This window comes from Sparassis crispa (genome assembly GCF_003851025.1).
Source record: "Sparassis crispa DNA, contig_000001F, whole genome shotgun sequence".
NCBI lineage: Eukaryota > Fungi > Basidiomycota > Agaricomycetes > Polyporales > Sparassidaceae > Sparassis > Sparassis crispa.
This window is the reverse complement of record NW_020939748.1, coordinates 1,090,068-1,108,346: the sequence shown is the minus strand read 5'-3', so window position 1 is coordinate 1,108,346 and position 18,279 is coordinate 1,090,068. Positions and strand designations below refer to the sequence as shown.

At 53.2% G+C, this 18,279-nt stretch overlaps 6 protein-coding genes across 6 annotated transcripts; 2 read left to right on the top strand and 4 right to left on the bottom strand.

The window, feature by feature from the left end:
- Positions 1-737: 737 nt before the first annotated feature.
- On the bottom strand, positions 738-2,195 carry SCP_0203310 (hypothetical protein; the record flags this gene model as incomplete). Its single annotated transcript, XM_027754246.1, has 2 exons — positions 738-962; positions 1,017-2,195. 2 exons carry the CDS (start codon positions 2,193-2,195, stop codon positions 738-740), a joined length of 1,404 nt encoding a protein of 467 aa, XP_027610047.1.
- Positions 2,196-5,059: 2,864 nt separating this feature from the next.
- SCP_0203300 (Glucokinase) lies at positions 5,060-7,585 on the bottom strand (the record flags this gene model as incomplete). Its single annotated transcript, XM_027754245.1, has 10 exons — positions 5,060-5,100; positions 5,150-5,271; positions 5,339-5,913; positions 5,970-6,106; positions 6,179-6,230; positions 6,286-6,587; positions 6,642-6,748; positions 6,805-6,840; positions 7,319-7,360; positions 7,413-7,585. The coding sequence occupies 10 exons, from the start codon at positions 7,583-7,585 to the stop codon at positions 5,060-5,062; spliced, it is 1,587 nt and encodes a 528-aa protein (XP_027610046.1).
- Positions 7,586-8,360: 775 nt separating this feature from the next.
- SCP_0203290 (60S ribosomal protein L18-B) lies at positions 8,361-9,147 on the bottom strand (the record flags this gene model as incomplete). Its single annotated transcript, XM_027754244.1, has 5 exons — positions 8,361-8,408; positions 8,468-8,845; positions 8,900-8,944; positions 9,002-9,088; positions 9,145-9,147. 5 exons carry the CDS (start codon positions 9,145-9,147, stop codon positions 8,361-8,363), a joined length of 561 nt encoding a protein of 186 aa, XP_027610045.1.
- Positions 9,148-9,328: 181 nt separating this feature from the next.
- On the top strand, positions 9,329-10,416 carry SCP_0203280 (Transformer-2 beta; the record flags this gene model as incomplete). Its single annotated transcript, XM_027754243.1, has 5 exons — positions 9,329-9,331; positions 9,421-9,633; positions 9,687-9,812; positions 9,865-9,948; positions 10,003-10,416. The coding sequence occupies 5 exons, from the start codon at positions 9,329-9,331 to the stop codon at positions 10,414-10,416; spliced, it is 840 nt and encodes a 279-aa protein (XP_027610044.1).
- A 1,049-nt stretch (positions 10,417-11,465) lies between these two features.
- Positions 11,466-13,848, top strand: SCP_0203270 (Nuclear GTP-binding protein; the record flags this gene model as incomplete). Its single annotated transcript, XM_027754242.1, has 8 exons — positions 11,466-11,484; positions 11,536-11,646; positions 11,706-11,788; positions 11,845-12,202; positions 12,257-12,501; positions 12,552-12,831; positions 12,889-13,016; positions 13,075-13,848. The coding sequence occupies 8 exons, from the start codon at positions 11,466-11,468 to the stop codon at positions 13,846-13,848; spliced, it is 1,998 nt and encodes a 665-aa protein (XP_027610043.1).
- A 329-nt stretch (positions 13,849-14,177) lies between these two features.
- Positions 14,178-17,828, bottom strand: SCP_0203260 (hypothetical protein; the record flags this gene model as incomplete). The annotated part of the gene is made up of 3 exons (XM_027754241.1): positions 14,178-15,338; positions 15,399-17,423; positions 17,514-17,828. The coding sequence occupies 3 exons, from the start codon at positions 17,826-17,828 to the stop codon at positions 14,178-14,180; spliced, it is 3,501 nt and encodes a 1,166-aa protein (XP_027610042.1).
- Between the last annotated feature and the right edge of the window lie 451 nt (positions 17,829-18,279).

Here is an 18,279-nt window from a genome sequence, read left to right as displayed (position 1 = left end):
AGTAGCAGCGATTGAGCACTAGTCTAAGTTGAAGGCTGTGGAGACTTTCTGAATATTATTCGGGCACGGAGGAACTTTGGCACTCATACCAGATTTGCCGGCGCGCAGTATCTGATACTTGAGCTCCGGTGAAGACGGAAGCGCTCCGAACGAGGATGGTGCTGGAACTGGAATGAGACTAGTAGTTAATGGCTACTTTGGCGATGCGAGCGCTCGGAGTGCGAACCCCGATGCAAATTACAAATCTGCATGCAGCCATTGCAACGTTAGAATGATGAACTGCGAGGTCCAGAGCCATAAGGAGTCAAAGCAACGCCACATGTCTTAATCCTGTGTTTCTGCACACAAGGCGCATGATGGGCCATGGGCCTGGGTGGAAATGGATGGCGCATGGAAGATGGCCGGCAAAATCGCATTCATGTGGAACACTTGATATGTCTTCGGTGAGGGCGATCTAACATGGGAAACCTGGATCTGTTGTTGCCGTAGGTTTCTGTCAAAGTGCCAAATTTATGCTGCCGTGTCAGGTTTGAGTCGTAGGGGGTAATCAAAAGGTAGGACACGAAGTCTGAAGGCAGGAGATGACCAATCATACATATCACATACAGACAACGCCTACAGCCCTGTAGTTCAACGCATCAAAAGTATCCAATATTACTTATCATATAGCATAGACAGCACCTATTCACCCGGTATGCAATTCCTCATCGTGTTCGGCGTTCCGAACCTTCTTCCCGCTAGTCCACGCTGCTGTCATCGTCGTCATCGTCTTCCGACACGTCTTCATCGTCATCATAATAATCCTCGTAATCTTCAGCCGAAGCATCGCTATCGATCTCGGAGAGGTCGAAATCCAAGAGCTCCTGGCCATTCCAGTGGACCTTCGCACCCATAAGCTCCAAATCGACGGATTGTTCGAGGATGAAATTCCTGCAGCGGTAAACGTATATCTGTATTTCCTCCTGGCATATCCTGCGATCTAAAACAAACTCCTGCAACTGCCAGAAGAAACTCGCCTTGGAGCGCTCATCCCCAGCGAAGTCTACCCCCTCAAGCTTCAGCACACGCAACGCCGGGAAGAGGAAACTGTAGGTAGGTTGTGCCTCCTCGTCCTCTTCGTCACTGCTGTGATCGGCTTCATCTATGTCCTCCTGCACGAGATGCGTACCACAGCTGCATAAAACCTTCTTCCGAAGCGCACTTGGTAGGTGGTTCGCAGTTTGTCCGTATACCCACAACTCCTCGAGAGACTGCATTGACTCGAATATTTCGACCCACTCTGCGGAGTCCAAAGAAAAATAGCCAGGCACATAGAAAGTGCGAACTGTGTGGAGGGGTAGCGCTTTGCACGCAAATCTCAAACTTTCCACAGAATTGCTTGGCGAAGCCCCGTTCCACGCAAGGCGCATCTCGAGCGACGCGTCTGTGGCAGGACGATTTCGCAGCTCTTCGACGGGAATAATGGTGGTCCAAGCACGCAGGCGTAGGCCTTCAGCTGTTAGTGGAACAAAGGTGAAGCTGCGCAGTAAGTTTTCGGATGCATCGGAGAGGCCTTGATACTTGGTCCTAATCGCGCACGCGACCGCGTAGAACTCCTTGTATCTGCTAAACGGCTGACAGTAAATGCAAAGGCGGGTGTGCGACGGGAGTTCAATCTGATATAGAAGGGTAGCACAATTTAATGCAAGGCCGTCGATGAATAGATACTTCAGGTGCGCGAGATGTACAACACGCCCTTTGCCTGAGGTAGGGTAGAAGTCCCACGGGATATCTGGAGTGATCTGATCGAGGACTGCGACCTCCAACATCGGCATGCGCTCTAGTGCAACGAGGATCTCCTCCACCCTAGGACGAATCCAGATCTTGCGACCATCCAGGATGAGGGAAGTGACAGTGCTGCAGAACAGAGTCGAGGCCCAGCACCAAGTGCACTGGCGAAGCTCCAACCTCTGTAAAGAAGGTGTCTCACCACGGAATAATACCGGAGGAACACGAGTCACTGGTCCGGCAGGGCTCCTCTGAGTCTGTGGATCGAAGACGACGAATGATTCGAGTTTTGGAGCGGGTCTTGTGAAACACTCCCAAAATTGCTGCATCGTGGGCCCACTCTTGACAGCAGAAACAGCAAGATCGCGGACACGCTCCATCTCCCCTACAACATCCTCAAGGCCAGATAATGCGCCGCCATAGGTCATATTTTGAACGTTACAATGTAAGGTCAGAGGAACCGATCTCGATCGCCTGATCATCTCCTTGACCCAACGGGGACTCCGGAAGGTGATGCGGCTCCACAGTCGAGGGCAGTCCAGCGCAACGGCACGAAAATAACGACATACATGTGAAATTTTGGTCCAGCATAGGTTCTCGCCCATGAACTCGGTGTCGCAGGCACAACACAATAATATTAAGGCGACGAGCTCCGGAGGGAGAGCGAGGATGGGTGCGAGGTTATTCCGGCGTTCTTTTAGAGAACACAAACTTCTCTCAGCGACCATTATCTCTCGGTCTATCTTGTCGCGGGTCTTGTCGACGATAGAGTTCTGCGGCATGGTGACGACGTTGGGATCGCCTTCCTGATAAAGGCCACTCAGATATACGCTCAGAGCTCTGCAAAGCAGGATGCGTAAGTCACATAAGGCTGTGAGATATCAAAGGGGCGTACGAGTGAGATTCTATGAGCTGGCAAAAGGCAATCGATGTGGCAGCGCTGTTGGAGTCAAAACAGTCCTGGTCAGAGACGGTGGTCGAGGTGGGAGGGAAGGGAGCGCTAGCGCAATCAACAAGATCCAATTTGAGTCGCTTGAAAACGTTGACTATACGAAGGAGCGCGTATACAAATATACATAGATATTCATGGAATCTGTGGTTTAAAAGACCGCCAAAGCAAATGTTCTCATCGCGGTGTCAACTGCTCGCAGACTCCATAGAGCCTCCGCCCCCACCGTCCACGTGAATCCTTCTTCCCGTTCCCGCGGACCTAATTCAACCGTACTCGCAGGAGTAGTCAACCATTAATGACAATTCTTCTGGCTTCTATGGACTGCATGCACCCAGCGTCTAATCACTCTCGCAATTTATTGGGTGTTTAATGTGCTATGCAGATCGTGTTTGGCGTCCCTTCACCCTGTATGGTCGGACACGGATATCCTGAGGCACGAAGGTTGAAGCAGAGCGTCTACCATCTGCCTTCGGGAGACTACCTGTATGTCGACGTAGCTCTGGCAATCTTCTGCAATCTAAAGGTAAACTTTCTCGTGCACATCAGGGGAGCATTGACTACCTACCTGGAACGCGGCACATGAGTGATATGACCCGCAGTATGTGACGAATTGTCGGCCTTCCTTTCGGAGTACTTAGAACCAAGCGGCCCGTTCTCCTGGTATGAGCTATTCACTGTACATATTGGAATCTACAGCTTAATTTAACGACTTCTCGCGTGTTCCCCAGAGCCACCATTGCGCAGAGCCCTTGCCAGGTTGAGGATGTCTACGACGCGAAACCTTCGTCCCGAGGTCGATATTGTGCCCTTACACACATAATCACCTTGCACATGTGGCCGTCCATGTTTAGACAAGTACGTGGACCATCGAATATGTATGGTATTGATGATCTGTCGATAAACCGCCTTCCCTCATTGGTCTAACGTACGTTGAATTCCAGTGTGACCTCCGGCGTGCACCACCTGTGGAACCTCTTATGGTCACTGTGTCGACATCTCCTTTTCTCGAAATGGCTTGAATCTATGAGCAGCACTCACTTGAGACCCTCCCGGATTTGTCCCTGAGTGAATGTAAGGTTTACCTGCCTTACAATGTCACCGTTTGTCGCCAGTACAAATTTATTGATAAAGTTTACATGTGTGATCAGGACTTAATAGAGACTCAATTGACCAGTTGAATTTGTTACTTCGGCAAATAGAAACTGTGTTTCATCTACAAACGGTTGCTTTGTAGTGGGCACGAAATTCATCATTTGTCGAGGTAGCAAATTTGCGTTGGTCTCGGGTGACTGCACACTCGAGGTGCGTATATGATTCGTCAGTTCCTTAAGCAAAACCCACGCGCTCTGTCCAGCTCCATAGCGTCCCTACCTACAGAACCGCCCACTAGGAGATGTCATCAGGATCTTTACAAGCAAATTACCCACTCTGTTGACAATTAGCGAGCGTGGACCTCAGTCTGACTACATACCGCGCCACAGCACGTCAGTCTGCTGCGACCGCATCCATGGAAAGTATCAGGCCACAGATGCGGTCATGTTTAGCATGAGTGCGGCGATACGATCACTTCCGCTGTCGGGTCTTGCGTTCAATGTGGAAGCTACTAAGTATGCATCTAGAACGCGCGCTCCGTCAAACTCCGCATACCGTGACAGCGGCCGTTCAACTACACCAAGCGGTTAGGTTTGCTGCCATGCAGAACGTCAAATTTGCAAAAGGTACTACACCGAAGTAAGTAAAGTACCGTCCCTCTAGTTGGACAGAGAAACGGCATGTAGCAATGCCGCGTTTAACATGCGCTCTCAAAACCAGTATAGATCAGAACGTTTACCGTTGCTGCTGCTTGAATGGAACAGGCGCAGGGAAGGGCCTCACATGTATGCTGGCGGCGTCTGAACATGCCCAATCGGAAACACGCTATAGGTGTACCTAAGGGTTGAGGCCTGAGGGTTGAATATCTGAATCCTGGTCTGATCCATGTCGTATGAAGCCCCTCTTCCCCCGCTGTGACTCACATGGTGCTGTACGTGACGCCAGGTTAGCAATGACGTTCATCTACGCGCAACGCACGTCGATCAGAAATCTTCCATTGACTTGACTTGGCTGGTACATACATGCAAACTTCTCTTCTCTAGTTAGGATTGATGACAAAACTAGGTACAATATCGATAAATTTACTACAAGCCCAAAGCAGGCGGTAAGAAGTAGTGACATACAAGGAAGTCCACGGCTCCTGGATACAGTCGATTCGCAGGTTGAAACAAATTAGCAGGGGCTGCTTAAGATATAAACGAGTGTCAAGCATTGGAGTCGTCGACTTGGACAGAGGATCGACGAAAATTATAGGTCCTGCTTGATGGCTTGGAGAGCGCACAAGGCGGCTTTGGCAGGTGATTAGATTGAGTAAACAATATAGAGGAATGCACTCACCTCCAACCCCGCTTCCATCTCTAGCCATGCCAATCTCGACACGGCGCTCCACTTCTTCGCCCACCAGCGAACGCAGGGATTCGCGGAGATGGGCATTGAAGTTCGGATAGAACTGGATTAGACTGCGTCGTCGTTGTCCGGTCAGCGATTCCATTTAAAGAGAGGAAATTGTAAGTGTAAGGGACTCACCTGCCATCAACACCGACGGGAATGCGCTCCTCCTCTGGCACGAAGTCACTACTAAGCTCTGCACGCCCCGTCTGCGCGAGCAACGCGGCAATCGCACAGCCGCTTAGTTTGGCGGCACGGTCCGCGACGAGGAACGACGCCCAGCGCACGATCGCCGCGTCGCGCAGAGATACATCTGCAGGGCTGAGAGAGAGCCGCTGGCTGACGATACCGCGGATACGCTCAAGGCGAGCAACATCCTCTGCACTTAGCGCATCGATGTCGATGAAGTGCTCGGAAAACACGGCGCCGTTCGCAGTCGGGGCTGCACCCTTCGACGGGCGACCAGTCTCCCATGCTTCCTCGACCTCGCTCATCACAGCCGTATCAAGGCCATAGTGTGCATTCAGCACATCACTCGACTTCCCGTTGAATAGCAATGGCCGGGGCGCAGCATCAATAAGCGAAAGGAGGACATTGCGTGTAATTTCGCCCAGATACATCCCAGAGATAAATTTCTCGAATGCTTGAAGACGCGGATTGATCGATTCTCGATCAAGTTTGTTATCGTATGGTGTGGAGGGAAGCGCAGTGCGCTACGAGGGAACTGTCAGTACGAGCCTCGTAAAGGAGATAATGGAAGAAGGCTGACGGTATTGTTGAACGCTCCCCATTCTGTGTTCACAATCATGTCACCGCCCTTGGCGCGAGCGGGTGAGTCGCCAAGCTTCGTAATGTTGTGAACCTTTTCAACATATGCACCGTTTGTTCCAGTGCCGAAGATGCTACCTGTGGTCGAAGGAGATTATCAAGATTTAGTGGGTTAGACAGGGCTCGTAGTTCTCAACACTATCCACGTACCGAGAACACATCCTCCGGTGGTATACGCACGTGATAGCAGAGCACCCACAGTCTACAACGTTGTTTCGTCAGGATGCCCTTTCAACCGAGAAGGCGAAGGTACGCGCATCGTTAACCAGGGCAACACACTTCACGTGGAGGTGCTTTCTGTCAAAGGCATCTTGGAGCAAACGGACAACATCATGTCCCACCGCGTTCTTCGCGGAAAAGCCTTTCGTCCAGGTCAAGATCTTTCCCTGGTTCAGCGCGGTCTGCTCGACCGGAAAGCTGAATGTAAGACCAAGAGGGATAGCGGTCTGCGGCGGAATAAGGCTGGCGGAGGGTTGCTCTTCCGTAAAAGACATTTCCGTCGGAGAGTCGCCCCCAGTAAATTCAGTGAGGAACGAGTCAACAGAGTCAGCAAGATAATCTGAAATTTGTCGGTTTTTGACCAGGAATGAGCGGTAAAGACCTGGGGACTTACCGAAGAGAGCAGTAGCTTCGCCGGTCTTGAGCGTTTCGGACACCCTGTACTTTTGCTGCCGAAGACTGAAGTTCTTGTTTCCAAGGAGCCGAACCTCGCACACTCGGCTGATAGGTATACAATAGGCTCGCGCTAACTGTACACCATAGGTAATTCCACTCACAGGTTCGTACCGCCAAGGTCAAGGGCAAGGAAAGTCCTGATATGAAGTTCCATGCATCAGAAGGTGCCTCAATCATAATTGACACGTAACGCTCCACCGCAGAAATAGACAGCAAAGAGCTGCTTTCGTGCTTGTGCATCCTAAGTGCGCAGATCCCGCATTACACACTTCATCTCCGAAGTTACTCCATGGAAAGCAACCAGTAAAGCAGCGCGAACGCGATGCTGCCAGGTGCAGAAACAGCCCAACGCCAGAGCCAATATTACTGCACTTCATAGCACGACATATTGAACAGACCGCCATGAACACGTGCGAAAACACATTAATTCCAGCACGTTTCAGAGAACCAGGACCATCAATCACGCAAAAACCCCATCGAAGGTCGAGGTGCAGTTCAATTCCAGGTTCGGTAACGAGGATACTCTGGACATCGACAGGAAAATTTGACGCAAGGCACGAGCCAGAAGCACATCGTAGATGGCTTGCTTCACCAAATCAGGCCGCATATACTCACCCAGTTTCTGTACCGTCTGGTACGCCAGTGACGAAAGTGGGGCTTCAGCCTAGTATGATCAATCAGTCACTAGCGCATGCAACTTCACACGTACATCATGGCCATCGGATGGTTGTACTCGCCCAGTCCAAGACGGATATCCTGGAGAAACTGCCGTGTGATCTGTTTTAGAGCATCTGGGTCAAGACGGAACTGGCTTTCGATATTGTCGAGGATCTTGCGATTAGTATCTGCGGATGCACTGTATACAGCAGATGTCGGGGCCATGGATGGGGGAAACGGAGGATTAAAAACCTGAAGATGAGAATGAGAGGGGAGGAGGTGTTCAGTAGGCCGAGATACCTGCGAGTCGATCTCTTATGACATACCGCGCATAACACGTGACCCTGCCGCGCAGGTCAAGTTGTGCGATCTTTCTCAGCCTCGTCTACACTCTCTGCCGACGGTCCTCCACATTGGTCGAGAGGGCTTCGTCAGCCTGAGACCGTTGCGCACGACTTGCACCCTTTATGCTCCATCACTTAATCGATACCTGCCCCATCGGATCTCCGTAGCTCGAACTGGAGAGTGTATACTGCATCCTGCAAGTGGCATCTTAGAGTCGACGATTGACAGTGCGGTGTTACTCTACCCAAATGAGGTGACGGAAAAGCAACATGGACATCGATGTAGTTCGGTAGCGAGTGGGTGCTGAGCGCTGAGCGCCGAGCCGTGGCGGCTGCGAGCATGGACACACACCTTGGATAGTCTGGAACTGGCCCGTTGGACTCGGGAGGCCAACGCATACTGGTTTGCATATTGTCTCAAAAATTGCCCGGCAACAATTGGCACAATGCCCATTGTACGAAGAGTAACATGTAACATGTAAATCAGACGGAGGGCCATACGTACGCATGATCGCGGATGAAATGCAGTAGGAAACATAGAAATCACGCTGCTACCATTTTGCATGCAAGATATGGTCTGCCACCCATCAGCCCCCAATGCACAAGAGACCCGAGTAACCACGATGGACCGACTACGCGGGAGTTTAGCAGGTAGCTTATACCTTGAAACCACGCGACTTTCGGCGACCACGGCCCCGCTCGAACTAGGCGAAAGTCGTGAGCAACTAACTCATAACGTACAGGAAATAAGACCGGAACCTACTTTGCGGCCCTTGGAGAGGGTATAGGGCTTCTTGTGCTTGTGAGGACCCATACCAAAGTGCTTGACCGCCTCGCGCGTGTTGCGCTTCCCGCGGAGTAAAATAGTGTTTGAACCAGTTGGCGCGCGCAGTGCGAGCTGGTCAAGGGTGAGGACCTCACCACCTGCTTTGAGGATACGTTCCCGGGCAGCAGTCGTGAATCGCAAGGCTGCGATAGAGAGCTTCGGCACTTCAATCAGGCGGACGTCATCCGTCACTGTGCCAACGGCGACAATAACCTGGCTGTCGCGGTCAGTTGCGCTGGAGGTCTCCTTGACGATGCGTGAGAGGGAAATCGGAGGGCGGTTGATTTTTGAGAGGAAGAGGCGGTGGAGGATGACCTATCGACGCAAGTAAGTCCCTTCATGGGAGTGTATGAACACATAGGACGAAACCTTGTTGAAGGAGGAATCCGTGCGGCGGGCGAGGAAGCGGTACAACTGGAATGTGCATAAGTCATGTCTCTCGTCGAGCGCGATGGAGTGATCGTTGCGTACCTTGACAAGCAAGAGTAGATAGGGATCCTCACTTGCAGGGGCCGTCCGGCTGCCCTTCTTGACGTGGTGTTTCTGGATATCGATACCCTGGCATATACCGCGTCACATCCTGGTCCCGACGTCGTCCCACAAGATGCACTCACCATCTTGCTCTTGCGGCGGTCTGCAGATTCAGGGAGGCAGCCAGGGAACTGTAGCTGGCGGCGCAGCTGTGGCTGAAAAACTGTGTACGTTCTGAAGATAGAGTTTCACGCCACTTCGCGGAGGTCGAATTACAGTCCCGCACAGCCAAACAACGCCACACACCTCTCGCAAAAACCAACCACCATGGTGCGTACGCGTCCCCCTTTGTCGCTGTCGTCGTTCTCCTCGTCGTCAACGGCATTACTAACCTCGTCGTCTTCATGAATGTTGAACAGTACGGAGACAACGTTGCCCCTCCCGTCGACCCTTACTCGGACGCGTACAACGACGCACCTCCCGCAGCCCCTGCCCCCGCAGTAGATCCGAGGGACCGCGACCTCCCTCCTCCTCGTGGCCGCTCTCGCTCTCGCAGCCCTGTGAGGGGAGCTGGCCCCCCTTCAAGCTTCCGCAGGTCGCCAGCTCCTCGTCGCCCGGCCCATGCACCAATTGTTCGTGCTGCTGTGTTTTCGCATTGTTCGAGTATGCTTACCTGGCGAAGCAGGCGCCCAATCCCTCGAATGTGCTCGGGGTATTCGGCTTGAGTATCCGTACTACGGAACGCGACCTCGACGATGAGTTCAGTCGCTTCGGCCGTGTCGAAAAAGTTGTCATTGTCTATGATCAGAGAGTCAGTTGCTCTTTCTCCTCTGTGCGTACCTTTGTCTTAACGTACTTAGCAGTCCGACCGCTCTCGCGGGTTTGGTTTCATCACCATGTCCACCGTTGATGAAGCCTCTAGGTGCATTAAGGAGTTGAATGGTGTGGTAAATTTCTGTGATCTTTCGTCACCATCTAGCGGAGATTGACTTGTATTCTAGGATCTAAATGGTCGTCGAATCCGTGTCGACTATTCCGTGACCGACCGTCCCCATGCGCCCACGCCCGGCGAGTATATGGGACATCGTCGCCGACGTGGCCGGGATGCGTATCCAAGCCGCGATTTTCGGGACGACAGGTATGATGACTACCGGGACCCAGTCCGCGACTCTCGCCGTGATCGTGATCCCTACGCGCGGCGCGACGATAGGGATCGTGACAATTATGGGAGGGACTCTCGTGACTGGCGCGACCGTCGCAGCCCCCCTCCTCGCAGCCGCTATTCGCCGGATTACAGGAGGCGCAGGAGCTATTCTAGGAGCCCTCCTAAAGGCAGCAGCCCCACTCGCGTGCGGGATTATGACGCCTCCTCCAGTGCGCTGCCTCCTACCAACGGAGATACTTCTCGTTGGTAAATGTTTTGGCGAGCTGCGCGTCTGGGCACGGAATGTGTCAGTTCATGGAAATGGCAGTCAATCGGGCAGATCACAGGCGAAGGCTGAACAGTCCAAGTGATGAAGAGCGTCGCGGTCTTCCACCGCAAGTGCAGCCAATTTCCTCAAGTTTTCATTTTGCCTCCTGGTCTCCATTCCTCCACGTTCTCAATAGCACAAAAGAAAACCCAAGTTGTCAAGTTTGCTTTCCGTACCGCCTCCAATGTCTTGTAATCTCGTTCGCTCTCCTACGACTACGTTGAAATAGTTGCAAGTTGCAAGTGCAAGGAAGGCGCTTCCGTGAATGAACGTACGCATGGTAGCCATGTTCCGCGGCGCCTCAGGTCGCTATTGTTGTCAACGTATACCGCTTTTGGAGAGAACAAATGCACAGCCTTCGCAATTGCGGTAATGTCGTTCTTCTACTGTACTGACAGCTGGTTAGGCGTCGAAGATGCTCCGTGAAATCGGTATAGCGTTGCAAAGCTCGTCTGGCCAGGAAGGCAAGCTGCCAAGTTGGAATTATTTGAAGTTGTTTCCAAGGAGACCACAAGATGCACCGATGTAAAATCCAAAGTGTCGAACAAGGCGTGAAGACGCTTGTGGGTCCGGGGAGCGCGCGTGGCCCATTCTTTTGCTATTCTTACACGGTTTGGGCGTCCTTTGTTGCGCATTGTTCCGTGGACGCATACCTTTGGCAGGACGATAGCCGTCGGCGATTTGGGCAGCGTGGTGTGGTACGTGCCACGCCAACAGCTGCAGGTGAGTTTTAATTGTGGTATTCGCTGTAGCTAGTTTGGTTGTAGCATGTTGCGAACCTCCAATATATATTCAGTCGCTTTTGAACGGTGTTTAAGCACTTGATCATGAGTCGCTATAACATGATATTGCCGGTACAGCGTCTTTCGCACTCGTAGGGGCTCGTAACATATATTTCGCGATAGATCTTCTGCGCATGGAGATTTCGCCGCTTTTAGCAGAAGTCGTCCGCGAAGCTCTCAGGCCGGCGCTTCCGCTTTCACATCTCCACTATGCCTCGGATTCGCAAAAGTCAGTTGCTGTCCTTCATGTGGATATGTTGTGTCTGATCCGATGTATCAGAGCCGAGTAAGCGCGGTTCTACTAACCAACGCGAGAAGATCAAGCACAAGGCCGCCGAGACGAGAAAGAAGAGGAAGAAGGACGCGAAGAAAATCACTCAGTGGAAAACAAGTACGCACCACGTTTCTGCATTATACGTGATCATCTCAGCCGTTTCTCGTACACCTCAGAACATCCAAAGGACCTTGGAATCCCGAACAACTTCCCGTACAAGGACCAGATCCTTGCGGAGGTTGCGGAAGAGCGGAGACGGGTGCGTATCTAGCCATGAGTATATTTTCACCTCTGACGGTTGCGGTTGTACCTAAGGCTGTGGAAGAGAAGGAGCGTCGGAAAGCAGAGAAGAAGTCTGCAAAGGCGAAGATTTCCTCTGAGAACGGGTCTGACGCCGAGTCTGAGGTAGCCTTCGACGGAGTGAGCGCAGTGACCGGAGGGGCGACAAAAACTTCCAGCGGAAAGGAGAAGGCCTTGCAAGTTGACGCGAAAGATGTCGAAGAAGACGTCCCCGTCCTCATCAACAGAGACCTGTCTGACCTGAAGACCGTGCTCGATATTGCGGACGTCGTCATTCAGGTGCTGGATGCTCGAGATCCGCTGCCTTATAGGAGCACACACATTGAGGAAATAGCGGGAGAGAAGAAGATGCTACTTGTGCTCAACAAAGTCGGTGTGTGATATTTTCGCACTCAATCGCATAGTGCCTGAAACAGTGTTCTCTCAGATGCCTGCCCTCGGGAGGCGATCGTATCTTGGGTTGCTACTCTCCGTGGCCAATGCCCTACTGTACTCTTCCGCTCTGCCTCGGCATTTCTCCCCAAGGCAGTGGAACCATCGAGCAGAGGAAAGGCCAAGGATCCCGTGGACGATGCATGGGGTGTCGACGCTATCCTCAGCTGTCTAGGATCGTGGGCGCAGCAAAAACAAGATGAAAAACCTCTCGTGGTCGCGGTCGTTGGAGTCGCGAATGTAAGCCAATGCCTTTTCTCTGAATAAATCATGCGTTGACATTATTTCAGGTGGGTAAAAGCTCAGTTATTAATTCCCTACTAAAGAGGGCGGCTTTGGTTATATACACTGTAAATTCGACTGCACTGGAAGGATCGACCACAACGACGCATCCTCAAGAAGTGGAGATCGAGTTTGAAGGAAAACAAATTCGACTCATTGACACTCCAGGAGTATCATGGCATCCTGTACCAGACGATAGTCGGGAGACAACTGAAAAGATTCGTGCGCAGGACATCTTGGTAAGGAGCAGGGGCAGGATTGAACGTTTGAAAAATCCTGTGCCAGTCGGTACGTGAATTACAGAAAACAGTCATTCGCCTTTCTAACGGCTACTCCATGTTTTAGTCGCTGCAATTGTTTCTCGTTCCGATCGCGAAGACATTATGCTATTTTACAACCTTCCGGCTTTTGCAGACAGAGACACAAATGCCTTCCTATCAGGTGTTGCTCGTTCAAACGGGCTAATCAAGAAGGTGTGTGTCTCTCGCACGACAATCGGCACGCAGCACTCTCACTGTGCCTCGTTCCCAGGGTGGTGTCCTCGATCTCTCGGGTGCTTCTCGCATTGTCTTGCGAGACTGGAGCACCGGCAAGTTCCTTCGATACACGATGCCTGCTTCTCCGGCTCCTACATCCGCTTCCGATACTGCGCCTGCGGAGGTGTACGCGAAAGACGAGGAGGTTGTGTCCAGGCTATTCACACTGAAAGAGATGCGCAGAGCAGGGGGTGCGATCAAGATGACAGCGGGCCCAGTGGAGACACGAAAGGTTGTCCTGGATGCATCCTGGATGGTCTCTGACGATGAGGATGGTAATGAAGGTGACGAGGAGGAAGACGAAGATGAATTGGACGAAGATGTATCTGGAGGTGTTGACGAAGAGGATGAAGACCAGGAGAGCGGTGGTGGAGATGTTGACGAGGACGAAGATGAAGACTCGGATGACGCACCGGTGCGCCCGAGCGGCAAGCGGAAACGAGGTGTCACCAAGATCTCAACACCTCCACCTCGACCACTGAAAAAAGTGGCTTTCTCTGCGGAACCCAAGGGGACCAAGCAGGCTCGTGCAGCAGCGGGTGCGAAAGGTTCACGAACCACTACGCTGGAGGCTCGATCGAAATCTGCCGAGGATAAACCCGTCGTGAAATCCAAGGCCGCCGTCGCCGTGGACAAGGCAAGCAAAACGAAACACGCCATGAAAAAGACTGCTCGTCATGCTGTATCACAGAAGGTAGCAAATTCCTCATCCAAAAACACGGCACCTCGCGAGGGCGAGGAGGTGTATGATTTCAAGAAGTTCTTCTGACGGGACAAATCCGTTCCTACATTACGATGCATAAGATTAATTACATTAGTCGTGGAGGTTTCATTACCGTCTACCGTCATTGTCTATCGGGCGACTGGTGGGTATAAATCAGGAAATGCGGGAGGTGAGGAAGGCTATATGCGTATGCAGTGAGAATGCTGGGGAACCGTGTGAGTAAGTATGCAAGCCGATATCCACGCAACTTAATGAAGTGTCCACGGTCGTAGCGTCTGCAGCCAAGGTAGTAACCCGCAATACGCATTTTGAACCATGCGAAAATGAAGTAACCAAACAATATCCATGCAATGAGGACCACGGTGGATCCATGATTAATCGCTGATCTTCACGACACAAGTTCCTCCATCCTTGAGGACACCCAGAGGACCAGCTGCATCCCTCCGGAAGACTTCCGGCGCCCTTTCAAGGGGCAATACCTTCGTATCCTGGTCCTCCGGGTCTCCGAGGCCTGCCCATGGGCGCATCACACCCTCTTCGACCATGGCGACCACTGCAGCTAACGTGTCGCGCACATCTTCGCCTTCGAAATCCACATCCGCCGCCACGCTCACCCACGTGTAACCCACAGTCCGCTTCACACTCTTCTTGCCGTCATTAAGGACCTTGATGGGGGCGGTTTTGCCTTGACTACTGGTGGTGATGGCACGGCGGAGAGAACGGAAGCCCGACTTTAAGTTGTCCTGTGCCTTCGGGATGGCGCGGTTTGGCGTGTCTCCGACAAGTGTAGTGAATTGCGCTTGTGATGGACTGAACTTCGATGTCTTCTCGGGTGCATCTGGGTGTGCTTGTAACACAGAAAAAGCCGGAGACGATTTCGACGCATGTCGGGCGGTCGCGGCTGAGGGGCTTAGTAGCAGCATTCTCTGGGCCGCCTCCCAAATCGCTACGCCGCCCACTGTGTCCAGGACGGCATCGAATGACCGGCACTCGTCCGCAAAACGCTGGAGCACCTCCACGGGCGTCCCAACACAGACCTCCTCAGCACCCCAATCACGGATGCGTGTCTCCACCCTCTCTATACGAGACTCATCTTGAGACGTTCCCTCCGTCGAACTTTCCAGAATATCACACACAGCGGACTCAGGGACTTGAACAGACACTCGAACTCCTTTTCGCGCCAGTAGCTGGAGTGCCAAGCAACCGGGCCCGTCGTGGCCTTGGAGGATGAGCATCCGCGGACGCGACTCGAGGTCACGCGTCCTGGGCGTTGAAAGCACATCAGCGAACGAACGCACAGCACGGTGTGCAGAGAGGCCGATGAGCGGAAGTAGAGCGAGTTCCTCAAGCGAAAGAGGAGCGGGTGGGACGAGTGGCGACGGAGTGAATGTAGGATGCTGCTGTGAGGGCAACGACATACTGCGAGTATGCTTCCGGCGACGCGGTGGAAAGAGTGTGATGGGGCGAGCACACGGCTGAGGAGAACGGAACACTCTGTGCCGCTCGACAAGAATGAACTCGGCAAGGGCACCGCACTGCCAGGAACGTCTCCGTCAGCATACTTTAGACCGAGAATCAAGGGAAAGCGTAACCACCTTCCGCACGTCCAATAATCCAACAACCCACTCACCCCTCTTACACACTTCATCCTTCACCTCGAATCCACACTCCATTGCGCGTCCAACAAAACTACGTCCAGGAATAAACCCAGCTCGTCCCTTCCTCAAGGAGCCTGCAGATGCCCCACCTGAACCGTCGTCAATCTTCTCCTGGACCAACAACGAATCAAGACCGTCCAAGGCCACCGCAAACACCTGCACAAGTACATGTGATGGCGGGCAAAATGACGGCGGCGGAAGGTGCGAAGTAAAAGCCACAGGAAGTGGAAGCGTGCTGCGCAAATGGGCCGGCGTCATACTCTCTTTCCTGTTCACGCTACGCCGGCGCTCTGGCTTCTTCCCCTTCAATCCAAATGACAGGGTCAGCGAAAAGCCGCGACGGTTCCCAGGGCGGGACCGCACGGCGAGACTAGCTCCACGGACAACCTCAATGGTAGCCATACTGCTCTGCGCGACGCCCGCGCGCACGAGGTCGACCTTACCGTCTCTCATTGCTTTGCCCGTCTCGTTTGCATAGTTGGCACGTGGGAGGGTGAGACTCGTGTATCCCGTAGGCGGACTATTCGACACGGACCCTGGGAAGGGCGTCGGGATGGAGTACGTGGGAAGGGAAGACGACATGGTAGATGATTCAGAGGGCACGAGCGGGGAACGCACGGGCGAGGAAGGACGTGAGCGCAACTGTCCTCGCAAACGGGCATAGTCCTGCAGCATAGCATCAGGTGACTCATCCAACTGCGACTGCTCATCAGACAGCATATACTTGTCCATGGGGTTAGTATTAGACAGGAAGAGGGGATGGAGCGGCCCTGGCGAGGACGGCGCAGTGGAAGACGGGGTCAACGAGCTTAGTGACTCCGTGAAATGTACAGGAGTCGGGGCACGACTCGGCTCACAGCTGCTCGGAGCCGTACTGTACTCGCTTTCGTCTTCCTCCCACAATGCAGACATACGTCCGCGCGACTGACGGTGCGAATGTCTGCTTGAGCGGTCGGCTTTCGATCGTGAGCGCGCACCGGGCCGGGGAGTTGCCTGTGGGAAAGTGGTCGGCGGCTCCAGAAAGTGCGACGTTCCTGTCGGTGAACCGGTAGGGATAGGAGGAAGGAGGTCAGGATGAAGCGGACGCGACATGCGCCGCGGGGACGATGTGTTCGTAGAAGTCATCTTTGCCGTGGACATCTTCACTTCGTTGGCCCAGTCCTCATCAGTGTACATGGTCATACGAGCCTCTACCTGTGAACGACGACGAGTAGCCATGGCGTCGCCCTCCATATTATTGCAGGAAGGCAACGACGATATAGATAAAGGCCTTAGCCTCACAGGCGACTCACTCCTAGCGGGAGAATCAGACACCAGCGATACTGTTTGTGAGGCCGTTGTGGTTGTGGACTGCACAGCTTCCTCGGGTTGCTGCGCTGGTTGATTGATTGGACTCGGAGACGGCGCAGACCGATGAGGCGATGGTGAGCGCTGCGGACTTGTTGAAATGGCTACGGTCTCTACCACGTCCTCGCCTGGCTTGAGCGCACCATGGTCGGAACTGAGCGGTGTGGTAATGCGCGTTGATGTCGTCGCGCATGACGATGAGAACGAAGACCCAGCCTCGTCGTGGTCCGTCGACGAAGAGGCGTGGGAGGAGAGAGAGGAGTCGGACGGGGTGCGAGAGACAGGCGTCGCCACCGTTGTATCCAGTTCCGGGGGTGCCGCTGCGGAATGGAGAGGAAGAAGGGCGTTGGCAAGGGCATGGGAGTCGAGCAGCAGGAGTGTGGAGCTACGAGACGCACGTGGGGAAGAATACGTCGAGGAGCGAGGAGTGTAGAACATGTCGTCCTCTGCTGCATCGCCGTCGAGGGCGAGCTCGGCGGTACGAGTGAAGTCGACCTGGTGTCGGTCTGTCCGGAAATATTGTAGTGGGTTTAAGTAAGAAGTATGTCCATGTTGCGCCGGAGGTGCAGTGTGAAAAGAGGCGATTTGGCGGATAAGGGATCGTTTGGGAAGAAGCTTTATCACGGACAGAACATCACAACAAAAATACGATAGTAAGTGGCTACCCAGAATAGGCAAGATGGAGTAACGAGGTGCGGTACTCACATCAGAATCCGTTGTGCGCTCTTTCTGGAAGTGAACGGACCTAGTGGACCCTTGGAACGTCCGGGGCGGGGAGTGGACGTCAGAATTCGGCACAACCTGAGCAGAGACGTGTTCAGACAGAACAGAGGGGCTGACAGAGCTTGTGGGAGGAAGGCCCGGAAGCAGTGATGCCCCAGGAGCTTCGTGGCATTCTGTGCGTGTGGTAGCTATGCGAATCAGCTCGTGCTTCGAAGAGTGGTACTCCTTCTGTTGAGGAAAAGAATAAGTTTGAGAAGGTCTTCCGAGTAGAGATTGTATGAGAGTTGGCTTGGGCATCGTCAGGGACGACGTCAAAAAGTGGGCTGAGGACGGTGTCGATGACGGAGGGGAAACAAGCATTGTCAGCCACAGAACGCACGCCTCGCTCCACGCGGGCGCGCTGCGTCAGCCCAAAGCGTCAGCCAGGCCGCCACAATCCTCAGCCTAGAAGCTTTTCCGACGTCCTCCTTCCAAGCTCTTGCAATCGTCCTGAGTAGGTTTTGGATACCTAGCGTCTCAACTGGCGTCTGCACTGGGTGATACCCCCGGGTTTGTTCCTCGTTCACAGGCGCTGACGCACTTATCGAAGCTAATCTACGTGAGTTCCGTCGTGCTAACCGTCGCGAGCTCGGAGTCCATTCCGCTTCCAACCAGCATTGCAATCACATCAACACGTTCGTGGTCGCATACCCTGTTCCCTGCCTATCAATTTCCCTATCTGTGACATGAAACTGGTGGTATAGCTTCA